Source organism: Lactuca serriola, chromosome 7, assembly GCF_051521515.1.
Source record: "Lactuca serriola cultivar US96UC23 chromosome 7, Lser_US96UC23_V15, whole genome shotgun sequence".
NCBI lineage: Eukaryota > Viridiplantae > Streptophyta > Magnoliopsida > Asterales > Asteraceae > Lactuca > Lactuca serriola.
The window spans coordinates 4,382,547-4,401,319 of record NC_136414.1 but is presented as its reverse complement, the minus strand read 5'-3'; the positions used below and the strand labels follow the sequence as shown (position 1 = coordinate 4,401,319).

The window sequence follows — 18,773 nt, the reverse complement described above, 5'->3', positions numbered from 1 at the left end:
TCAAACGCGTAACAATAACAAACAGTAGGGACTTTCCGCGTTAAAAAAATAAGTTAGAGACCAAGCACGCAAATTACCCCAAACCATAGGGACCATTCATGCAAATACATCATTTAACAAAAAATAATTCAAAAAAGATTTTTAGGATTCGTAAAATATTACATAAAAAATAATAAATAATAACAATTTTATGATCATACTTGATTTTACCCAAAAACAATTTTAAAATCCTCAAAATCAATTACTTATATGAAATCATATGATTATAATCACGTAACAACATTATTAGACAATTTTAATCGGTCAAAGCAATATCTATCAATCTGGAACATGTACAACGTACCGAACTAAATGGTAATTTTCTGAAATTTATTTATAAATTATGAGTCATTTTTAGTTTTTTGTAATCTGACCAAACCTTAAGTCCTTACCTGGACAAGTATTGGAAACCAGCACAGCTTACTCATTTAAGAGTAGACTTTCTCTCTCCTCCTTCTTTCTTTATCTCTCACACATACACACCCTCGCCGGAAACTTCATAAACCATCGCCGGTTACACTGCTCCTTTCCCGGCTAAACTAACACTCAGTGGAGTCCAGCTCGCTTACACATGTTCCTCAGCTTCTCTCCCTAATTTCCCTTTCTCTAAGACCACAATGTCGATATACGATAAAGCATTCATGAACAGCGAGCTCTCAAAACATACCTCTATATTCGGTCTCCGGCTATGGGTTGTCGTCGGGATCTTCGTCGGAGTTATCATAGTCCTCGTACTTTTCCTCATCTCCGTTTGCATCACCTCTCGACGTCGACACTCTCACTCGACTAAGAAAAATGAACAAACCCTAACCCCTGCAGTATCGAAAGAAATACAAGAGATCGTCCCTCACGAATCGTCTGCTGCGGTGGATCACCGTATGTCAGTGCCGGAGATCCAAATCGATATAGGGAAGTCGGAACACCGTGTCGTTTTCTCCGACCGGCAATCAAGCGGTGAGAGTAGGGCTACGAGTAACGACACGGCGTCGTATGGTGGTGGTAATGGCGGTTCTTCGTTGCCGCAGGTATCGCATTTAGGATGGGGGCGGTGGTATACGCTCCGGGAGCTGGAGGCGGCTACAAATGGATTGGCAGATGAGAATGTGATCGGTGAAGGAGGCTATGGTATAGTGTATAGCGGTATTTTAGGGGATAATACTCGCGTGGCCGTGAAGAACTTATTGAATAACAGGTAAATTATGCTCGTATTTCTAAATTCAAATGTTCAATACTTCAATCAACTATAACGCCAAAGAAAAACTTTTTGCAAGTTATCCTTAACCTAATTCTTATTTTCATCAATACTCACAATTTGTGATGTTAGAGTTTTGTGCGAATTGATGTTATTCGAAACTCTATGTGTATGAGAACACAATTCGCTCGTATCCAAAGTTGTTATCAAAATCAAGACCTGAATCGAATCATAGAACAACGGAGTCTTTATTCAAATCCATGTTTCTTCTACCCATACAAAATTTGAGTTCAATTTCAACCCTTCTCTTATCTTATAACCAAAATTTGTTACTTATGGATTGTTCCATCTGTTGGTTGATCACCATTTTAATGATGAAATACCTTACCAGGGGTCAAGCTGAAAGGGAGTTCAAAGTAGAGGTAGAAGCAATTGGGCGTGTCAGACACAAGAATCTTGTTCGCTTGTTAGGATATTGTGTAGAAGGAGCCTACAGGTAATCAATCATATACATCTCAGTTGCTATTTATCTTCATCAAGAATCTATCATCATCAGATTATCTTTTTTTCCAGGATGCTAGTCTATGAATATGTAGATAACGGGAATTTGGACCAGTGGCTTCATGGGGATGTTGGAGATGTTAGCCCTTTAACATGGAGTGTTCGTATGAATATTGTTCAAGGAACTGCTAAGGGGTATGTTATATATAACTTATAACCAAATTTATTAGCATAAAATTTCTTGAAAATCCAACTTTTTGTTTTTTTACCCAGTTTGGCATATCTTCACGAAGGGCTTGAACCAAAGGTAGTTCATAGGGACATCAAATCCAGCAATATATTACTTGATCGTCAATGGAACCCTAAAGTTTCTGACTTTGGCCTTGCAAAGCTTTTGGGTTCGGATACAAGTTACGTGACAACTCGTGTGATGGGAACTTTTGGGTATGTTTTTTTATATGTTGTTTAAATATTTTTAGGATATGAATCTTTATTCTTGAAATTGAATTGTATGAGTTTGTTTGTTTGTTTTTTTCTGTTTAGGTATGTTGCACCAGAGTATGCTTGCACGGGTATGTTGACTGAAAAGAGTGATGTGTATAGCTTTGGAATACTTATTATGGAGTTAATCACTGGGAGAAATCCTGTTGATTATGGTCGACCACAAGGAGAGGTTAGTAAACCATCTGAATGAAATTAAATGACCATTTTGCCCTTACATTGCGACAAACAGCTTTCATCAATTTTTAAGTTGAGAGGTAGTTGGTAGGGAAAAAGAAGGGCAAATGTGTAAATGGTTGGTGCCCTTACATCAACTAACTTCTTGGTTTAAATTTTTTTTTTCTCCTTAACAGTTTGAATGATTACAGGTGAATTTAGTGGAGTGGTTGAAGACAATGGTGGGAAACCGTAAATCTGATGAGGTGGTTGACCCGAAGTTGACCGAGATGCCATCTTCAAAAGCGTTAAAACGAATACTTTTGGTGGCACTTCGGTGTGTAGATCCGGATGCACAAAAAAGGCCTAAAATGGGACACGTACTTCACATGCTTGAAGCTGATGACCTGCTCTTTCCCACTGTAAGTCAAGGCCCTATATTATTATAAGCTTGCTGAATTATTTATAAAGGATGGGTAAATTAGTCATTTTGTCTCGTTAATCATGATCATTGAGATTATGAACACTTGCTTTTGTATTATTTTTAAATGAAGGGTCAAATGGTCATTTTGTCTCGTTTATTCATTCTGAAAAAATATACTGTAATAAAGAAACATAATTTATGTATACAAGACTTTATCCAGACAAATACCTTAGTGGCAAATAAAATAAAAAGATCCAAGTAAAAAAAGAAACACCAAAGCAATAAGCAACACCTCTTTAGTAGATTACAAAAAAGAGGAATCTTATGGATGACTTAATGATTATTTATGGACAAAAAAAGTGACTGAATGACAAATGGAGGAACTCTTCCCATGTTACATATATTTGTCATGATTAGCGATGGACAAAAAAAAAATGTTATGTTTATTTATTTAATTTCTTCCCTTGATTTGCAGGAAAGAAGAGAATCTTCACGTTCGAATCGTGATTATAGGGTGGAAAATAGTAGTAGATTAAACGATAAAAAATCTGGCGATAGAGATTCTGATACCAGTGAAGGTGATAGCCGACGCAGATAACATAACAATCGATTTGATTCGAGGTCCTTAAGTTTATAAATTGTTATTTATTAACCATTTTTTCGTTCTCATGTATGTTAATCTCCTAAAGTTGCAATGTTATATCATTCTTTTATTTGATACCTAAAGTCACACCACAACAACGCCCATTTGTATTACTATCCAAATAATTCAATTATTATTCTTTCAAAAGATGCATCCTTCACCCACAAGACACCTCTTTAAGCTGAAACACTTATCCCTCTTAAGTTAAAGGTGATCTCATTAAGACTTTATGAGATCACCTTTCAGAAGCCTTTGAAAGAAAGGTTAAGCATTCTCACATTTTGTTAACCATTAAGACCTTGGAACCATTCACTTCAGCATTCAAACACGTTTGTTTACCATCTTAGAAGACAAGATGAATATTGCAAAAGGACACAGTGCAAGTGCATCTTCTTATTAGCCTAAAAGTGCTGAATTTGATTCGCCTGATTGAGGTTATGGGGCCCATGTGCCAGCTAATTTTATTCTTTCAAACTTGTAGCTGTACAACATGCACAACCCTTTTCATATGTTTTCTTGCTTTATATATATATATATATATATATATATATATATATATATATATATATATCATTTCACGTAGTAGAATGAATCTTTCTTATATATATATATATATATATATATATATATATATATATATATATATATATATATATATATATATATATATATATATATATATATATATATATATATCGTTTATTTGGTTCATTTAAAGTAGTAGAATCTTTCTTCTATCTCTTCATAAATAATCCCAATCATAACACAACTTTTGTTCTTATGGTTAATGTATACATGTATATGTTGTTTGAATCATTTTTATTATTTGGATAAATTAATTATGAATCATTATTCACCTTTGGTATACATGTATATAGATGTTTTTATGATTTCACTAAGAAGTTACTCAAGTTAGGTTTGTCTATGAATTACGTGCTCCGAGTGTAAAGCATTATATTGTATTCATAATTCCGAGTTTAAAGCATTATACTGTATTTACCGTAACGAATATCAATTGTGAATAATAGTTTATTCATTATATTGATTTTTTTTTTCTTTTGCAAATTATGACCAATATGTTTGTGATTACACAGACCATTGCACCGTGTTCCATCATGTTAAGTAATTGGTATAATTCTGAATCATTTAGGGGAATCTAAACAGATTTAATTAATCATGTGTGTAATGGGGTTAAGAACAAAGCTTTTGGTCCTTATAAATCTAAGAAAGAGAATTTATCTGATGTCATGCTCATGTAGCAGCAAATAGCTGGACATGATTCAAGGAACTGTCAAGAAAGTGCAAGACATAGAAATCAGAGCATTGGGTTTTTTAATATCTTATTACTATTTAGTTAAATGGTAAAAATAACTAAACACCGTTAAAGTGCATTACTTTTTTGCTATTTTTTAATGACCACTCAATAATATTGAATGGTCAATACTCAATATAGTTTATTTGCTAATTTTTAATGACCACTCAATAATATTGAATGGTCAATATAGTTTAAAGGTTTGAACAATTAATCAATTTCTCTTTAATAATATTTCATTTTATCCTTTTTGATTTACTTTGATTTATTTATTATTTATCTAGAATTTATAAACAAACATATTTAAAATATATATAAATATAAATTATAGTAATGTGTAAATCGTTTGTACGTGAATGAATGCTTATATTGAAATATGATGTGTTTAAAAAACGATTGGTTAAACGAAGAGGTTTTATATAACATTTTAGATAGATAATGATAAAATAGTTAAATTTAAAAATAAAAAAAAAAGTTATAAAAAGTTTAGCCATTCGAGAAACAATTTATTAGAGATCAATAAAAATAAAATAGTGAGGTGGTAATATTTTTGACCTAGATGCTCTTAATGAATTACAACCATAACAACCATAATTTGGATCTGTAAGTTTTCATCCTTAAGTGAAATTTCTCATAAAAATGTTAGATTTTAAATTTTATTTAAATAAAAATAATTAAAATCAATATAATAATAGATTTAAATTTTTCAAAGTTAATTTAATTTATCGTTAGATGAAAGTTTGAAGTTTAAAGCTTCGAAAGTGAGCATTAAAGAATGACACTTAGGTAAGTTCATTAACCTGTAAGAACTTTAGCATTTAAGGTTAAAATAGATGGCGGGGAGAGAGGAGGGGAGGACATGGAATGTCAACTTAGTTTAAATGAGAAATTATAATGTCGAGGGGAGAGAGGAGATATGATTTTGAGAGAAATTTGGTGAAAATGGAAGCAAATCCTTGAAGAACCTGGTGAATCTAGATCCAAATCTCCAAATGAAAGCTTGTGAGGCATCAAATTCCATTTCTCCTTTCTCATTTAATAATATGTTAATATGATTATCGTTATTAATCCAAATCATGTGAAAGGGATAAAAGACGTTAATTAATATAGAAGATCTTAATTGACTTTGTAGAAGCCTAAAATAGGTATTTCAATAACCACTGACATAATAACTAAGGTGAGTAATGTTGGTTTTAATACACATAGTGTCACACCCTCCAAATCGGAACCGCAGAAACGTTTGGGGGCGGAGGACGTCATGTACAGTATCACAACAATTGTATAATAGTAATCAAGGTAAACACAACCATTACATTTGAAAAATATAGTATTTACATCTGTTCATAGCATAGTTTGTATGACATCAAAAGTTTATAACAAAATGTATAAAAGACGCGACTCTATAAAGCTCCGTCTTCTCAAAACCATGTGGGTGTAACTGTCTACTGGTTCCCTCGGAATACAAGTGATTTTGAAAGTGTATCAACATTTAATTTGGTGAGTTCATAAGTATAGTTATGAGATGGAAAACTTGTCTTTGTTCCTTGAAAAATGTTATAGTGTACTTCCAGAAAATCCAATATTTTCTTTTAGGGAATGAAATGTAGACTTAGACCTTAAGTCCAAAATGCGTGTAGTTACTGTATTCTGAAATAGTGAGATGTGCTTTGAAATAATGAGTTGTACTTTGTAATAGTAAACCATAGTCTTATTAATAAACAAAACCTTGTCATGAATGTTTCTTGAAATTGTATGTTGTGCTAGTGTACTAGTGTACTCTGTACTAGAAAAGTAGTGTAATGTAGTAGTATTTGTAGTAGTGATCGTAGTAGTGTTTGTATGAAAACCATATTGTATGAGTGCTTGGAATCCACCAGTCGTAGTGTAAAGTAGTGTACTGTAATATAGAGTAGTGTGATGTAGTTTCATTATTTAAAATAAAACTTTGAAGTAGTGTTAATCATGTAAACTAATACTTTCGTTGATACTATTGTGAGTTTCATATAACCATGTTTGATATGACTAGTGGCCTCTACGACGTTCTTCAGGTGTCGGAATGTTATGACATTTGTTATCGCAGGCCTGCCGGCCTAGCTGTTGCAAGCAGCTCATGTGCGGGATTGTCAGTCTCGTATAGATCTATACACAAATTCACGCTCTCCCTCCAGGAGACTCTGGTTATAATATATATAGGTCTTAGTACTGTACCCTGATGGGTACCTCGAAGTAGTGTCTCACAACCCTGTATTAACTAGTTTATGTGTAGTGTCGTAGTGTTCTCTTGTACTGGAACTGTTTGTATTACCTTATAATAATGTACTTTGTAATGTAAATAATTATTTAGTAGTGTGAATGAGTGAATTAGAGTAGAGTTCCATAAACTATACCTATTATAGTTTATATACTTGTTTTTGTATAGTGTTCTTTGAGTATGTAAAATAGTGTAGTATTTCTCAAACTATAACTATTATAGTTTGAATGTATGTTCTGTAATCAGATGAAAAGTTGAAAACCTTTGTAAGATATCAGTGTGTATAAGGTAATGATAAAAGATTTGTATAAAATTCTCTCTTGTTCGGCATGTTACAAAAGGGTAAACAATAAGTTATATATATATATATATATATATATATATATATATATATATATATATATATATATATAATATCAAGGGTGAAAAGACAGTCGAAGAAGTAATTTTATTCTAAACCCACAACCAAACAAGGAACAGGATTTAGGGCGGAGTTTCCAATTCTAAGTCTTTTGAACCTTCTTTTTATATATATATATATATATATATATATATATATATATATATATATATATATATATATATATATGAACATATTTTGTTAAAATGTAGCAATAAACCAGTTTGTATATTAACACAAAAGTCCTTGTGTTTTACTTGTACTCTCCCCTAAAACATTGAAAATAGTGATAACGTAGGGATATGAACTCACATCTAGTACGTGTTAGAGTCTAGATATCGGAACTGTAGGGATGATCCTCGGGCTAGCGCATGTAAACGAACGGTATCCTAATATTATTTAAACACATAATCGTATTTAAATTAGTGAAATAATAAATTAAAGTGTTAGACAACACTTGATTTATGTAGGGAATTTCTTGTAAATATTACCGAAAATGGTATGAAGTGCTGAGGAGGGTTTTCGGTCAAGGCTCCACCGAAATCCTTGATTTCTGTCCTAAATCCTCAACCGAGGACCACGTTCTCGATTCTAAGGTGCTCTCGGTCAAGAAGGTGTTTTCGGCCAGCTTGAAGATTTGTAGAGTGTTCTTGGCGAAATTTATGAAGATTTGAAGGATTTTTCTTGAAGGTATGAATGTTCTTGGATGATACTTGAGAGAAAAATGTGAGTGTTTTCGAGTGAAATAGTGAGAAAATGACTTATTTTTCGGGGATGAATATATATTGCGGTTGAGTTTTCGGCCGGAAAGAGGGTTCTCGGTCGAAAAGGGTTTGCTGTCCGAGGTCTGATTTCGGTGGGGTAGGTTTTCGGTCTGAGGTTCTCGGTTCCAAAAGACAAGTTTTTGATTTTTAAATGTATTTTTATCCTAAAATAAAAATACTTATATAAGCATTATTTATATAATTTAAAACATATTTTATCCCTTATGAACTTAGCGAAATAAATAAAATTTGAAATTTTATTAAAAATGGGGTTTGACTTTTATTGACTAGAAAAATAACGAGGTGTTTCACATAGTCATAAGGCTAAGGTTGGAGGGAGTGGTGCCACCAAAACTGCACTCCCTCCCCCGACACATAAGCGTCATTTGTCAAGAACAATAGCTAAAGGCCCTGAAACTACCACTTGGATCTAGAACCTACATGCTAATGCTCACGATTTCGATAGCCATACCAGTGATTTGGAGGAGATCTCTCGAAAAGTATTTAGTGCACATTTCGGTCAACTCTCCATCATCTTCCTTTAGCTAAGTGGCATGTATTTCCATGGTGCTCGTTTTTCCAATTATGAAGCATGACTAAGTGATCCGACTCACATTAGGTGATTTCTTGCCACACTTCTATTTTCTTTTTTCTTTTTGTTTTTTTAGCTATTTTAATTAAAACTTCTTTTTTAATAAAAAACATAATTTTTCATTACTTGAAAATTAAAAATAACATTACATTGAAAATTCAAAAAACATTACATTGCATTAAAAAAAAGAAAAAAAAAACGAAAAACACACAAGACATTAAAATAATCCTAGAAACTTAAAAAAAACACAAATAAAATAACTAAAGCAAACACAACAGCGGCATCAAAAATAGTCTAAAATTTTTCAGAAGATGAAGAATATGACATTTTTGAGAGAGATTGGTGATTGTTATTTAAAAGATTTGAGAGAGAAGAGGTTGTATTGTGGTTAATAAAAATGAAGTGTATATGTATATATAGGAAAAAAAGGCAAAAAGAAAATAAAAATAAAAAAATAAACAAAATAACGACGCAAAAGCATTCAACGGTCAAATATCAAACCTACCAATCACGTGATGCGGTACTCTCCAGCCGCAGTGCGGCCCAAACCACACCAGACCGCAGTTTGGGAGCGGTGTGCGCGGTGCAAGTGGCACAAACCGCGGTCCCAACCACAGCCACACCCTCCAACCTAAGAGGAATGAAGATGTTAAGAGCTTCGCTAAACTTGCTAAGTACAAATGCATACCACCTCCTAGCACTCCCTAGGGGGGAAGATAATATAAGCCCCCACCTTTTTATTAGTAAATCCGATTTTTACCTCAATTTAATAAAAATTCAACTTTTTACTAATCTTTTTTTATTAATAAATCTCATTTTTATCCCAATATAGTTTATATTATATTAATTGTTTGTAATTTAAAAAAATAAAATGTGTTTAATATTTGTAAGCAAAATATATTAAAATAAAATAATTAAATTAAATTAGATAAAGAAAATAAAAAAAATAAAGTGCTAGGAATATTACCACTTTTACCAAATGCTAAAATTCGGTATTAAATGGTCAAAAATGAGATGGCACGCTTGGCAAGGTGTTAGAAGAGGTGTTAGAAGTGTACCACTCCTCTTAGCCTATGATGTGTTTCCTACTTTTATATATCTTTGTTTTGACATTTAGAGTGAACCAATAAGACATTCCGTTTGTTATGACATTATCCACAGGAACCATTTGTGTAATATTGTCCATATTTATATAAAAATAACATCAAAATCTCAGAAGCTTTGAATTATAACAAATACAACATTCTTGATGATGGTTTGCCTATGCTTTTATAATATTGGCATAAAGATTATTCCTCTTCTTCATCACTGTCATACTGTTGGCACAACAGTAACACATTACTTGTAGTTGTTGCTTTATCATCTTCTTTCTTCTTTTCTTCATTTGCTTGTGATTTCTCCTTCTTCACTACAGAAAACTTCACTGTCGCAGACTTCAAAACAAAACTCCCAGAACCCTTTGCATCTTCTGCAATAAAAATAATATATAAATCATTATCTTAACAAAAAAATTTACTTTCTATTTCAAAAGTAATAGTTACTGTTACTTTTAAGTAAACTGACCTTTTTTAGTACTACTTGTTTTTGTTAAGTAATCTGTTGGGGAATCCGAAACCTTCTGTTTCTGCATCATAAAGAAAAAAGTTTAAAAAAAAAAAACTGTCATATATCATTAATCCCCATAAAAACCTTTTGTTATGCAATATGAAAAGACCATATCAATTATCAGCATACCTTAGAACCACCTTGTGAAGTTTCACTGTTGTTTAAAAGAGTGATGTCATCGTCATCATCCAGCTCAGCATCATCAATTCTACGAACATATTCGTTTGATCCCTGAGTTATATTCAATAAAAAAGTCTTATAAATTTGACTAAGAATTTATCGAAAAAGTTAAAAGTAAATAAAGTATGTTGCTATTTTAAAATCATACTAACCTTGAAAATGGATTTAATTAGAGCTTCATCCGCTTCTTCAAGCTTGTCCTCATCCTCTTCTTGTACAGGAGCGGATCTCTGCAAGGCTTCAAGCATTGCATCTACACTCACAGTCGCGTGTCGCGACTGCAAAACAAACACAAAATTTCAATTTTCAGAATCCAAAATAAATTTTAAAATGATTAAACAATAATTTATTAAAAAAAAAAAGAAAAAAAGAACCTTCATGGACTTCATTTCATCAAGTGCAGAAAGAATATCCATCTCTCTTTTTGAATCAAGTGTTCTATTCTCCAATGATTTCATCGCATCTCCCATCTCTTCAGCATCTCGTTTCCTTTGCTCCTCGTCTACCACCTAAAGAAATGCAAATATTTTTATAAAAATAAGAAACCATATGATTTATAAATACAGGGTATTACTTATTAACATCAAAATTATAAATAAATAAATAAAACCCACCTCATCTTCTGCACGCCATGGCTCGAAATTTCTTGCAGCTCCAGACTCGACAACATAATCTGAGTTTTGTGGGTCTGTTTTCATGGTGATTTCAGCTGAACATTTCGTGCACTTAAAATAGAATCTGAATATTTGAATTCCTAAATATGTCTGCATAGTAAGTAAGAAAGAAGTGAGTGTTATTTAGGTATAAGTTATAAATAAATCACATTGTGTGTTTAACTGTTTATCATAAATCATAATGGCTTACCTCTCCTATTACGTCTTCTTTGCGTGAATTGAATTTTGTTCCTTTGTATATGTAGTTTCCACATGTGCTGCATCGAATGCTCATTGGAAGCATCATTCTCACTTTGATTTGTTGATTTTTGGGCATCCGTCTCCTTGGGATTTTAGCCGGATCAAAATCCGGGGGGTAGTATTTGTTCAACACCTTTCTTTCTGCCATTGCTTCTTTTTTTTCTTACTACTCAAACTCAAGAAGATAGGTGCACTACCTGATTCATTACATACAATTTGAAATCAAGATCAGAAGAAACAGACAAGTCTCCAACAACATATCATACATTGATCAATTTGATTACCACTTGAAAAGATATTACTACTTCTGAACGTAACTCCTAAATCTATACATAAACCCTAACTTTTAAAGAAACACAATAAAATCCAGATATTGTTAGTTTTTCTTTGATAGATATGAACTGCAATAATCAAATGGATAGTTTGTTGCCTAGTTGTTCTTTGACATGTATGTGGGCAAATAGGCATCTATAGAATCGATATCAATTTCGTTCAAAATCAGTCCTCTTTCTACCTAATGAGCTCGTATGTTTTACTAACCCTAATCTGTAATTCTTTCTCAATGACATTTTATTCCTGGTAATTCCATCAGAAAGTTCGGAACTGTACACTAAAAGAAGAAACCCTACATCAAATGGAAACGTGAAATTATAGAAACGAACCTTGTTTTCAAATGGAATATGAACCCTAATTTCTTGTTGTCGTAAACTGGGATTGCTGTACGGATGTTCTTCAGAGGGAAATAGCACTAAAACTGCAAAGAAACGGGCGCTTGCAGAGTCACCAGGTAGAAGGGGACGTAGAGAAGAAAGTTGATTGAGGATTTGATGCGAGTATGGTGAAGCTTTCTTCGATTCCTCCCTTTGGAACGATCAAGAAATATTAGTACATATATGAAAAATCTATGAAAAATCGAGTAAGCTAACCCTGAATTTAAAGAAAATTATATTTTTTAGCAAAAATAAAAATAACTAACAAATGTTTTTTTTTAGCAAAATAACAATCAAATTTAAAATCGGTAATTCTAATAAAATTGTACGTTTTGGATTTCAATTTGGGAGTTCGAGAAAAATAACCTCTGAAATTTTAAAAGTTTGATGAATTCGGAATTTAAAACAAAATAAATTTTTTATTAAAATATAACAAAATATAAAATGTAAAGTATATACGATACTAAGATTTAAAATCAAATATTTGATTGAAAAACAGTAATATTAAACAATTTGAAATTGATGTTTCAGAGGTAAGTAAAGTAAAAAGTTTTCTTTAAAAAAAGTTCTGAAACATTTGGGAAGGAAATTGTCATTTTTAAAAACCTAAAAAAATGATATTTTTCTTTTAAAATTTTGTTTAGAGTGATTACTTATTTAATTTCCCTTATAATATTAAAAAGGGTTTTTGACTTAAAAGTCCCTAAGTTTTCAAAAAAAAATTGGTTTAGTCCTGGCGATAAATTTTGGTGCGTTAATGCCCAACATTTGGGTTATTTTTGTTAAAAACGTCATTTAGCATGTTCAGAGCCGGTTATCCGGTGACATCCAACCTGTTACAGAAATGCTCTTATAAAAGAGGGCATCCCAACGACTTTCGTCCCCCCTCCCTCATTTACGTAGGTCTTCTCCCTCATTTACGTAGCCCTATTTAGAGCATCTTCACACAACAATGGTTGCATCGTCTTCAAACTCAGCAACTTCACACAGAACGACACTTATTAAATGATATTGTGGTGATGTGTGCTACGTAGCAGTGTCTGTGACAACCGGCAAGCTTCTGGTCAAGTCAAAGCCGAGTCAAGGTCAACAATTCAACTTGGTCAACTCAACTAGTGTTAAGTGTTAGGAATTTTCTTATGTTTACTAATGTACAACTATAATTCCTAATACAGAGTAACTCTTGAAAGTCCCAAGTGTTCAAAATTTAACACCCTAATTCGATTTAGGGAAGTAACAACTCTATAAAGTATTACTAAGTACCTTTCGGGGTGTAAAGCACTCAAAATGAGATATAACTAAGTCTAAAGTCCTTACTCTACAAATAAAAACGTTAATAAGGGCTCCCGACAAAGTCTCTCTCAAACTCTCAAACTCTCCCACTATATATCTCTCTCTCCTAAATCTCTCCAAGCATGTGAAATCTCTCCCAAATCTCTCCAAGTATGTGAAATCTCTCCCAAATCTCTCCAAGTATGTGAAATCTCTCCCAAATCTCTCCAAGTATGTGAAATCTCTCACAAATCTCTCCAAGCATGTGAAATCTTTCTCAAATCTCTCCAAGTATGTGAAATCTCTCCCAGATCTCTCCAAGTATGTGAAATCTCTCCCAAATCTCTCCAAGTATGTGAAATCTCTCCAAGCATGTGAAATCTCTCCCAAATCTCTCTATGTACCTTCCTTAGTCGAAAACAGCCCAAAACCGAAAGAGGAACACCCAAAAGGACCCTCTTGGTCCTAAACCTCTTGGTCCTGAACCCTTTTGGTCCAGAACCCTCTTGGTTCTAAGGAACCAAGAGGAGAGCACCTCCGGAACCCACCATTGCTTTGGATCCTTTCCCCCTTCGGAACCTCTGAAATAACTCCGGAAAAGAGAAGCCCCGGAAGCCCTAGTACCGAACCTTCTCAGCTCCGGAAGAACTAGCCACGCCTCACTTCGGTTCGGAACACCTGGTCGATCCGGACCACAGACCGCCTCTTGACTTCGGAATCCGAGACTAGCCCTCCGGAAGTACTATCTGCTTCGGAATTTTTTTGATCCCTACTTTGGACCTCGCATTTTCACTTCGAAAATGTCATAAGAACTCCGAATTTCATTTCTAAGTTACGAATTTCGCTTATACACTTCGGATTTGTGCCATTGTCGGACCATTTCATCATTTTAAGACATTTTGGCTTCGGGAATACGTCCAAGCTCATATTTTTCCTATCCTAAACCCCTTAAACCCCTATTTTATGTCAAAATTAATTATTTTAAACATATGTGTATAAATAATACCCAAGATTTTAAAGAGATTTTTAGAGGATAAAAGGGTTTGACTTTATGATGTGATGCTAAATCCTCCATTTTCCCATGCAAATCCTAGTTAAACACATTACCCTTAGAAACTAAGCTTTACCCACCAGTTTTCCATGCAAATGTCAAGTCACTCCTTATCCCTCCCCTTTAGAATACGTAAATCTCTTTCCCCCATATTTCACTTCTCACTTCCTCATCCAGTAAACTTCTAAGAACTCTCTCAAACTCCTTCAAGACTCAAGCTTCATTCCTTCAAGGAAAATTTCCATAATTTTTGTAAGTGTTCATCATCTTTTACTAGTGATTCTTCATATTATTTCTAAGATTTCATTATATTTACACCCAAAAATTATTCTTAGAATATTCTAGAGATTTAAGAATCTCCAAAAGTTTTGGAGTTGGAAACTTCCTCATCACTCTTCAAATCCACCCAGCAAACAAACCCAGGTGAGCTTCATACCCCACCTTTTTCTAAGTTTTTATTGTTTTTTGCGGGAGAATACAAGTCAAATCTTGTCTAAATCCTTGGATAATTGCATGTATTTATATGTTTAAGTATGTATATTGAGATGTTATTATATTATAACAAATTTTTCATGAACGTGAGTTCACATATTATATGAAAATCCTAGAAATGTTTACAAAACAACCATATAGAGAATACTTTATGTATAAGAAGGGCCTCCCAAGGTTTTGAATGTGTCCATTCATACTCCTCTTATTTCACATCTCTATATCCAAAGATAAAAAGTTGTTGAAATAGACTTATAAGTTGACAAAATTGCTAGGATTTACTAAGTTTTGGACTTTATGCCCATAAATGATTGTTTTTGCAAACTATTATGGGGTATTTCATAAATATTTGATATTAATATTTGCAGTAAGAAAATACACAAATAAAGCCTTTATGACAGAAAATTTGCATGTCATAAAGTTGTCATAAACTCACACAAGCCAAAGATACATATATAACTCACAACTAGGCTTTTTCCGATAATTTGAATCACACATAGTCTATTATAAGGAAAAAGGGGGTTGTTTTCCGACTTTGATAATATTGGGTCATTTTGGATAAATATTTCAAAGCGGATTGATTTCAATAAACGAACGAACGAAACGAAATATCTAGTTGCAACTACAACTATTATTATTATTTATTTAGTAAATAATGAATGTCACGATTTTCTCAAAGATCGGTTAGTATTCTAGTTAGACACAATCTTCACAGTACATATATCAATATAATACTGTACACCCTAAGTCCTGTAAGAGTTATAACTAGAGTCTCCTGGAGGGAGAGCATGAATTTGTGTATAGATCTATACAGGGTTGACACCCCGCACCTTCGCTATTCGCTACAGCTAAACCGGCCAGTCTAGGGTGACAAATGTCTTAAACAAAACTAACGCCTAAAGAACGTCATAACAGGCACTCCGTCATATTAGTATGGTTATAACGACTCACTAGAATATATCAGAAACGTATTTATACAGATTTCATCTTCGGTTGAAAATCAACTATTGACTTTTCCACACAAGTGTTATGTTTTTACCAAAACTACTATTTTATACATCAGAAAATATAGGATTTTCTGGGGAAACGATTCGTACGATTTTGAAAACGATGAATTAAGACACACATGCAACTATACTCGATTTGAAACAAGAATTACAACCATTTGATAAGAAAATATTGGATTTTCTAGATTTCTAAACAATCATCAAAGTTTTTATACGCAAATGCTTATGAACTCACCAACATATTTTATGTTGACGCTTTTCAAACGACTTGTATTCTAAGGAAATCAATAAGCAGGTTATGGATTGCGGACTCAAGCTTATTTTGTTGTATTTTGGGAAATTTGCTTACTGATGTTTCTTTTGTGTACACTTGAAAACATAAACATGATGTAAAACAATGTAAGCTTGTTATATTTATGTATGTTGTTTTGATTTTCTATGTTTCATTTATATGCAATTGTTATGATACTACACAATGAAGTCACCCGCCTCCGGACGTTTCCGTCATTCTGGTCTGGGGGTGTGACAGTGTCAAGAACACCAGATAACCCTAGTAGAAAATTTTGGGGTTGCCATAATTTCAAGGTATTTTGTAATTTTTGTGTTAAATTGAAATGATTACTATTAGCAGGCTTTTAGGGTTGTTATTACACGTTTTTCTCCCTTTTAATTTGTAGGAGTCTTCAAGGTGTCGTTTTTTCAAGTGGGTGGATGAATGTGGGAACAAATTTATACAACAAGAAGATAAATTGATGTGTGTGATGAAGATTGTTGCAGAGTTGTTAATGTTTATTGCAATAATGCTTGTAATTGTTGCCCTAAAAAATGTAATTTAGGTATTGTATTTTTGCAATGTGGTTGGTAATGTAATGCAGTTGTGTTTTGAACTGGAATCAATGTAATTTAGGCAATAATGTAATGGTAATCCTTTTGTAGTCTTTCTAATTTGATATGTGAAAAGTTGTAAATGGTAACCCAATTTAGGCATTGAATAATATCAACAGATGGTAGTTTAAGCATTGAATAATGTCATGACAGAGGGCAATTCAGATGATATAATTCATATAAAATTAAGATGATTTAATCCATACCAAAGTTTGATGCTATAAAGCATAAAAAACCAAATATCAGATGCTATAATCCACACCTAAGCTGCAATTAACCAAACCTATTGTAAGATGCTATAATCGAATAATATTACCATAAACCATACTTCATAGAAAAGGGTGTGCATTACATAATGTTTCATATAATGTTTCATGTAGCAATCATCCAATTGTGCCAAAAGCCTATCAAGGCAACATATAAGGCAACACATATAACAATTGGATGATTGCTACAAAAATTGGGAACAAAAAAAGATATACAAAAAGAAGGCATCATATGTCATTAATTAACATCCCACTTCACTCCTTTTCCTAATCACTACCCAACTAATCCAACTTGACAGGTTTGGTAGCACTTGAACCACTACCATCTTTTTCATACACAGTCTTCTTCAACTTTATCTTCATATCCTCTCAAAAATTTTCTTTTTCCTATACACAGGTTTGGTAGGCAGGTTTGGCAAGTTATTGACTCTATCATCTTCATCTTGTCCCTCATCCACTCCCTCAACAGTAGCTTCAATCCCTGCTTCCACTTGTCCCTCATCCATTACATGATTATCAGTTACAACCACTCCTTCATCATCACCTTCACTCCATGCTTCCTCCCCTGCATCAACTCCTCCATCATCAACTTCATCATCAACAAACACCTCAACGTCATCTAGATGCCCTTCTTCATCTTGTAATTCCTGTTAAGCCAATATATGACATGTAATTACAATATGGGACAAATAGAATAAAAATGAATTTAAGTAGAATAAATAGGAGATTAATTACCAGTTCAACAAGCGCCATGTCATCTGATGGCATTGTTATCCTTTTATCCCCTTCAATTTCACCAATGATGTATCCTGACTCTAGTAGCATTGCTACATCTTCTTAATTCAGTTGGATTTTCTTAGGTTTAACATCATATGCATTACCTTCAAGAAACTCTGGTTCATCCTCTTGAATGTCTCTAAGAATTTCATTTATACCATCATCAAGAATTTCACTCAGATTTTGTGACTTAGATTGTCTCTTAACAACTTTATCTATAACTTGATTGACCATACCCTCATCAACCTCTTATTGTCCATTTTCCTGGTTTTGCCCTTCATCCACAGTTTGTTCAATTTCAACCACATTGTCAATATTCTCAAAATCTCACTACTAGAAAAACAACCTTTTACGACGCGCAATGCGTGTCGTAAAACGCTCAGACGACGCGCAAATGCGTGTCAAGGAAGGCCCTATCATAAAGGAAGACGACACGCATTTGCGTGTCGTAACCTTACAACGCGCATTTACGATGCACGTCTGCGACGCGCAATGCGTGTCAAGGAAGGCCCTGTCATAAAGAAGATAACACGCATTCACGTGTCGTAAAACTACGCACATTTACGACTTGCATTGCGTATCATTAAAACTCGTGTCATAAAGAAAGACGACACACATTTTTGCGTGTCATAAAGTTTAAATGTTTTAAAATATATATTTATATCTTGTAAATTTACTAATTTTCAAATTACATAACATATTTATTGTCTCATAATATAAAATAAAATTTCATACACAAAAAATAAAATAAATTGCCAGAGTATAATATGTCATACAAATAATCATTCAAATGTTAAACAAAAATAATATATTGCTAACATGGGTTATACATTCCTATAAAA

General features: G+C 33.1%; 2 protein-coding genes across 2 annotated transcripts; one reads left to right on the top strand and one right to left on the bottom strand.

The window, feature by feature from the left end:
- The first annotated feature begins 425 nt into the window (after positions 1-425).
- Positions 426-3,533, top strand: LOC145061473 (putative serine/threonine-protein kinase At1g01540). Its single transcript, XM_079008954.1, has 7 exons — positions 426-1,231; positions 1,623-1,727; positions 1,805-1,927; positions 2,006-2,176; positions 2,276-2,405; positions 2,602-2,811; positions 3,289-3,533. The coding sequence occupies exons 1-7, from the start codon at positions 657-659 to the stop codon at positions 3,409-3,411; spliced, it is 1,437 nt and encodes a 478-aa protein (XP_078865080.1). The 5' UTR covers positions 426-656; the 3' UTR covers positions 3,412-3,533.
- Positions 3,534-9,894: 6,361 nt separating this feature from the next.
- LOC145063255 (coiled-coil protein (DUF572)) lies at positions 9,895-12,383 on the bottom strand. The gene is made up of 8 exons (XM_079010848.1): positions 12,137-12,383; positions 11,425-11,671; positions 11,175-11,324; positions 10,935-11,069; positions 10,713-10,838; positions 10,510-10,611; positions 10,339-10,399; positions 9,895-10,243 (listed from the first exon to the last, which is right to left on the bottom strand). Exons 2-8 carry the CDS (start codon positions 11,620-11,622, stop codon positions 10,065-10,067), a joined length of 951 nt encoding a protein of 316 aa, XP_078866974.1. The 5' UTR covers positions 11,623-11,671; positions 12,137-12,383; the 3' UTR covers positions 9,895-10,064.
- Between the last annotated feature and the right edge of the window lie 6,390 nt (positions 12,384-18,773).